General features: G+C 44.6%; 1 protein-coding gene across 1 annotated transcript; it reads right to left on the reverse strand.

Annotated features, from left to right (window-relative positions):
- Positions 1–3,043: 3,043 nt before the first annotated feature.
- Pmar_PMAR016525 (hypothetical protein) lies at positions 3,044–3,341 on the reverse strand (the record flags this gene model as incomplete). The annotated part of the gene is made up of 3 exons (XM_002785153.1): positions 3,044–3,185; positions 3,231–3,271; positions 3,318–3,341. The coding sequence occupies 3 exons, from the start codon at positions 3,339–3,341 to the stop codon at positions 3,044–3,046; spliced, it is 207 nt and encodes a 68-aa protein (XP_002785199.1).
- Positions 3,342–7,589: the final 4,248 nt, after the last annotated feature.

Consider the following 7,589-nt stretch of genomic DNA (forward strand, 5'->3'; position numbering starts at 1 on the left):
GGACCCTGCGCGGACCCGGTGGGATTCGAACCTGCAACCACCTGCGCCCAGACCTGGGCGCTTACCACTACGCTAACTCGCACTTTATTCAATACTACTAACTGGTATTTTTTTCTGTCGACCAGGGAAAATATATTTGTAGTCTGTTGCCGAGAATCGAACCTGGATCATCCGCATGCGAGTCAACTCCACTAACCACTAGACTATCACAGACATACAAATGGGCTGCTCCGGCTGTGTAATGGGCTGCTCCGATCTCAGAGCCATGAGACAATCTGAATGGTGGTCCACTGCCTGCCCAAGCCTTTGAGACCCTGTTTCAACCCATTCACTGACTCACGCCACCGTGCAGCCAGCCTATCTCGGCTCTTACTCAATGTAGGAATATTACATTTACCCGGATTCGAACCTGGGTCAACGCAGTGAAAAACGTGCAGCCTAACCTGCTAGACCATACTCACTGTGCATGATACACGTAATGATGACACCCGGAAACTTTGAACAGGACAGCCATGACTGCTAATACCCACTTTAACCTGATGATTCCTACAGTACATTCCTCGAAACTACACTCGACCCCCTCGTTCTGTATCCAACATCAACTCACTCTCAACACTACCACCCAACTCGTAAACACCCACAGACTATATACATACAAGTGGAATAATGGTACTACTGGTTGCATATACTTCTCACGCGCCACGAAATTGTTTATATAAAACATAACTATATCATATAGTATATTAACTGGTCACGAGACAACTTGTCCCTCCCCGGGACTCGAACCCGGTACCTTCCGGTGGAGAGCGCGCGCCCTTACCACTGCGCCAGATCAACTGACAAGCACTACCGTACCTAAATGACGAGGTCACTATGAACAAAAATCTTTAATCCCCAATTACTCGTCAGGAAATCTATAAACTGACCCGAGAGTAGCACCATTGTGCTCAGAAGGACCAACCGAGTCGATTGATAACACTTTCAAGACGGTTCTGAGGCTCAGTTTCGAAATCGGCTCCAAAAGGGTGTGATTTTGCTGTGAGTAAAATTGCTCATATAGGCGCGCGGGTCCCTCCCCGCTCGCCCGAAAAAAGTAACGCGAAAAAAAAATTTCCTCCACCTAGCGGTGTGCTGGTTGATCCTGTCACCTGCGGTGCCAGTTGCTAGCCCGTAGAGGACTCTCTTCGGGAGAAATTGGCGTACATGAGGGGAGACCTTCACATGAAAAACTGTAAACACTGGCGGATGGTCACCGCGGGTGATTCAACTGATGGGTTGGCCTCCTGTGCTGAGTAAGAGTCACAAGTAGTCGTCGGCCCACTCGTCACTCCTATATCGTGACGATGTGAGCCCGACATTACTACTGACTCGCTGTTGAGCCGACGCTTTGCTATCGATCACGGGATCGATAGCTGGGCGGTCTCCACTAGATTCTTGGGTCCCCGGTGTGAGGAGGTCCGTGAATCCTGCTAAAGCGCGGAACCCCACGAACCCGGTGGGATTCGAACCTCCGACCTGCTGGAAGGGAATTTGGGCGCTTACCACTACACTAATTCGTACTCTACTTGATTAGTAACTGCCGTGGATATACAGAGTGAATATAATTATGTTAAAAATACGAATTGAAGATTCGAACGTGGATCGCCTGCATAACATACTGACGCACTAACCACTCGACTATGACAGACTTGTTATATATGATTGCACTCTGAGACCGACCGGGAAAATGTACTGGTCACGAGTATGTGAATATTCTACTGATCAATTCGTTCGATGATGCCTATCTACGTATTCTGCTCTGGAAGAAGCAGACGATTAGTAATCAGTAATTACATGACTAACTAACGCGGTTTAACATCGAAAATGAACTGAACCACTAAACTGATAATCTATATTGGGTGCAATATAATAAACATTACTAACGCTGCGAACAAGTCGTCGTATTCACTATTTGACAACTCCGTTGCAACGTCTTTATCACACTACGCATTACAATAATGAAAGAATTCGGCGCTCAACTCTACGTGGGAACAGTGTGTGCTAATCAATCACGGAGCATATCTCTGATCGAGATAATCCTAAACCCTCTCTCCAACGTTTTATCCCCTATATCACCTTCGATTACCCAAATCTACCATTCGTGTGTTCCTCAGCTTTGTTAATGACCCCGTGACGATCCATATAATATCCGAATCCTGAGGCAAGAACAATGTTCCTATTGTTCCACTATCGGCTTCCACCGGGGCAAACGGGGAGTTGGTAACTTACGAAAGATAGCGAAAGAAACTCTCCAACCGGATGAATGAAATCTGAGTACGACCAAAACCTGATGCAATGTGTAAGAATAATTTAACCGTCGACATTCTACTCTATTCTTCCTTTCCATCAATTAATGATCTCAGTAGCCAAATATTTCCAGCACCAACTCGGAAACTCATTAGTCAACTACTCTTCGGAAAACGACCCCGCTCCTTCGCACCGTCACCTAACAACTACGGTAAAAAAGTACACTCCACTAATTAGTGCACAAGGCAATTCGCGTCCTTGCAGATGTCAGAGGATAATGAAAAATAGATCATATTGCTGAATCGGGGTTTCAATAATGATCACTGAACGTGGGATAAAAAGCAAAGTTTGAATCTCGTTCCTCGATTACATATTGTGAGCAGTTTACAGTGTAAACTTTACACGTCCGTCTCAACTGTGCGAACTGCTCCCTTTTGATAGTCACCAGTTGTGCCAATACGCTTGGCAGGAATTGCAAGAAAACGACCATTGAATGGAAAACTTACTTCACTGCTAAGTAACAAAACCGTAGTATAACAGATCAGAAACAGACATATCATGGGTTCAGGAGTATTCATAATAAAGTCACACATGCTCAGTATGTCCAACTGGTGAGCGAGAGAGCAACAAAATTGACGAATAGGACTACCGATAAGTTATCGGCGATAACCCAAACATACATAAACTAGGAAAGCATAGTTACGATCTTGTGTGGAGTACGAAAATTACACTTGTCTCACTCGATTCTCATTAGCATTCAAAAGTCATGGTTGCAAAATTGCTCTAGTCGATACTCAGTCTGTCGATACAACGCTCTCTTCGGATCTATGTTGATCCGCATTATTTCCGGAGCCATCTCGGGCGTTATTTTGGGGAAGTCGTCTCCGTGGGTCAAACACCTGAAAAACATCATGATTTTATGATAAGCTAAGACTATTCCGCACCGAGCCGGCGAATGGAACGTGGGCTGCAGGATAATTCTGACCTGTACAGGAAAAAATGACTTTTCCGGACTAAATGAATCACCCTACCCGCTCTGGATGCATTTCCGACATTGTTGTTGGCGCTACGACGAGGCTGATTGCCGTCATTATGGGTATCATTATGGGTATCATCATTTGAGAGTGCTACAGACGTGTCGTTTGCATTACCGGCAGAATTTCCACCACCAGAACCGTGATCTGCAGAATAAATATTAGTACTAATCAATCATCTTGATGACTTACCATCGTTATTTGCCGCGTCAGGCGGATGATTTGCACCACCTTGCACATCATTATTAACTGGCGCGGGTTCTCCGTTGTATCTGAAAGTAAAGGGGAGTATATATCACGCAATTTATAGTAACAGTGCTTGCGAATTAATTACAGATGACGCAGTGATGAATACCTTAAATCCAAGCATTGTTGCTTTATCTCGTCTGTCATGTGACTCGGAACGAGTTTAGCCAAGTGAAATTTCGGCGGTCTCAGTACACCATCTTCCGAGCGAGACGACTTTTGCCAAATGAGTAACGTCCAGCCAGCATTGGCATTTATGAGCTCAACAATCTGGTCGACTCTAGCGGCGAGTACAGCTGGATTGATATCCGAGATTTTCATCTGAAAAGACCCAACTGAGGTGCTGAAGGAACTCTTACCATATTACCACAAATACTCTCTCATTGATGAATAAACTGGTTAACACCCTAGATGTGATTTCGAATGATATCCCAGCGAGATCCGGTTCCTCAGTGTCGAGACTGAGAGATATAACGTAGCCATCTTCGCGTGGAGCACGAACGCAGCAGCAGCCCTGGTCGATACCAAACCTTCCATCACATAATGCTCCTTTACATTTGGACGGCTCGACACCACACCTCAGTATGAAGACCGACTTCACGTTGTGATAGAGACCACAGCCGTAAGAAATACTATTGCCAGCGTCTAATGGACGGGATGGCGATACCGTGGGTACCAACGGGATGAGAGAATCTCTAGTAGCAACAACTCTTGTACTGTCGCGACTCAGTTGTCCAGCGCCTTGGGGTTGCACCACCCCCAATAATGCACCATAAGTGTAATTACTATGGTAAAGTAAGTGGGTGCTGTCAGAAGAGGTACGGCAAATTATGGAAAAAGTATTGAACGATTCAACATCAACCATTAATACAAATTTATCGTATCCCACTTCGCTGATGTATGTTTTGCTGTTGTTCCTTGCCATGTTGTTGTAGCGATTGAGAGTGACAGCCTTCCTGTTACTGCCATTTTTCACCAATAGTAGAAAGGCGCGTAACTTCTTCCCTTTGCAGCGCCTATGAAGGCCATCCATGGGGACGTCGGTCAAGGATATGTTGCCCATTGCCTCCGCTTGTTGCTGAGCAACGATGAAGTTGGTGTGCAAGGCAGCCATTAATCTGAAAAGCATGGATACGTAATCATTATTCTACATGTGTTGCGTTAGTCTGCTATGAGAATAATAATTTATAATGATGACTACGCGTAATTTCGCATGAGAATATTTCAAACAGCTAAGCGTCCCTTCCCAACTGTACGTACTTGCTGCCGCTATAATAGTGGTAGAAGAGACGGTGGCTGTTAGAAGTAAATAGGTTTCGTAGTAGTAGGAGTAGTAGTAGTAGAACTCGAAACTTTAGGGAGCTAATGATGAGTTGGACAAGGAGATCTCAATCAAAAGAAATCCATGGAGTACATTGTACCATTGCCCATACTTATTGAATATCCACTTTCACTCAACAAGATTTAGTAACTGTTGAAACTAACATGAATAATATGTAATGCTATTGCCATTATGGTATAATATTACCAGCTACACGAATATAAAAAACTACCTCTGCGTCATTGATTATTACTAACCGTCGGCCACCCCGCTCTGCGGGGACCCCTGGGCCTCCGGCGCCTTACCTCTAATTATAGCGATAACAGTAAACGACAAGTAATATACCACCCCTCATAATACAATCCATCAGAATCACGCAGTCAAGGTGTTTCCTCCCCTCCTGACAGATTCAGCTATCACAACTGTGGGACGTGCTCAACGACCAAGACACTTTATCCCTAACAGTGTGTCAGCACAAGCGTCCTCTTCAAGACTCGAGAATTCCACACACTTGATAAGAATGATATCCGACATCAAGTATTCATGAGAGGCTTCTATTACAGATGTCAATAAGGATAAATTTGAGGATACAATTATGTTGATGAGGAACGGGGAATGATAAGAATAGTTGATTAAAGAAACATGTAATGCAATAATGATAACATATGTCTCTCGCGAGCAGCAACCAGCACGAGGATCGGTCTTTTAGCAACTGTACCTGATGCTATAGAAAAGGAAAATTAGTCTAGTTCAGCGCTAGTTCTATTTGGTAAAATATGCGATGACAGACTGTTCAGGCGTGCGATTAGTGCAGGAGTCGAAATATGCGAAGGAGATGCCCTATGCGTTCCAAAGTGAAACGAATAAGCCCCGAAGGGTTGTAGAAAAGTTCTCAATGATGGCACTCATCGAAGCGCTGGATGCGAAGATATTGTTTGTTGCGAGTAACCCTTCGGGATGAGAAACCTCACGAATTTGAGAACACTTCGAGAGTTACTCAGTGTTGGACCAGAAAAAGGGTCTCGCACAGAGTATAATGCCGCAACCCCAACGCAGACATGCTTTCACTATACAATTTAGATGAAGTAATCACAGTGAGCCCAGCCAGCTCTTGCAGAAAATCTAATCACAATGGCTGACGAGACACATACCTACAAAAGCGCGGAAGGATGAAAACATCTTGTGCGCCATCATTGTCATGTACACGTGAAACGGAAGATTCACGTGAATTCTTGTGTCACGTTCACGTGAAGGTACGGTTCTAGATTGTGGAGAATAGTCTATTTCTTTGTTACACAGTATTATACAAAATGCTATTTTGAAAATATCATGGCAACGAAAAGTTTCATAGCATAGGGATTAGTATCATAAATCAGCGCATTGAACGAGAACGAGATCCGGGAATTGTTGCCGCAAATGGTTCTCAAATACGAATGGCCAAGTGTCTAGGATCTGTAAAGGAGTGGGATGATCACCATGGAGCTGCCGAGACACATGATCCCAGGTGAACTCTACCCGCTCTCTGTCGGCACGGTTCTGCTCCTTGCTTATACTCAAGTCGAAGCCAGTGACGTACAGGAATAATCCCCAAGGCCAAAACTGTGCAAGCGATGTAAATCGAGCACCTCCGCCGATTGAGCCATTATTGTGTTCGTTTAGACGGTTTCGTAAGTTGGTTGTTTGGCCTATGTACGATACTGTGGTGTTTGTGGAAGAAACTACTACGTATACATAGCTAGCGCTCTCTGGAGGAATAGGAGTGTCCCTGGGTCGAAATGGACGGGTGTTGAAATGTATGACTGGAGCGCCAGCAGCAGGTGCTCCAGTTAAAATCCCTACCACGTGTCGAACGTACGCATCCCATTGTGTTGATTGGGTCAAGAGGTTCCTAATCGCACTCATGGTCTCTTCTATACTACCAACAAAATAAATATTACTCAACTGACCTACACGAGAAATTATTACGTATATTTGGGATTTAAGCCACAACTTATACTTGGCTCTTTTATCAGAAATTTGAGTTGCTACCATCCCCAGTGTGTCGCCCATAACTTTATGAATGGTCGATGCTATATAATGCCTAATAGGATATTGTTCTCTTCTGACGGACATGGACCCCTCCAGACGTTGTGGAATGGTGAACATCCGCGAAATAGTTAGTTCCTGCCATCCGTTGTCTATAAATTCCTGCTCAGTAGCAGGAATTTCGCGTCTACCAGGTGGAGCGACCCTAACTACAATAGCCGCATTCCCAACAGGCAATGTTCGCACAACACACAATTGGCTCTGGTGATATGCGCGCCTTGGCGAATTATCATTACAAGTGAATCGCATAACGGCTCCGATGAAAAGAGTGATACTTTGGGGAGCTTGGAGCTTATGATTGATCTGCTTGACAACTCTGTCCTGATTGACTAAAACCCACACGTGTCCCCCATCTACAGTATATTGGTCTACCGAGTTCGACACTACCTTCTCTATTGTGTTATCCTGCTTAACTATGTTTAGTTGTCGCTCAACGGCGTCACGCTCTGCTTCACGGTGACCGAAAATTTGTAATGCTTGAGTAGGAACAGAATCCCAGTTTGAACGGAAATTGCATCGTTCACGTATCAAGTACTGAATACGTTGAATATCAGCTTCCGTAGGTTGAAGCTTCTGGAACAGAGTAAGAACTTCTTGAAGTTCCTCATCGGTAGCTG

Source organism: Perkinsus marinus, assembly GCF_000006405.1.
Source record: "Perkinsus marinus ATCC 50983 genomic scaffold scf_1104296933698, whole genome shotgun sequence".
Taxonomy (NCBI): Eukaryota; Perkinsozoa; order Perkinsida; family Perkinsidae; genus Perkinsus; species Perkinsus marinus.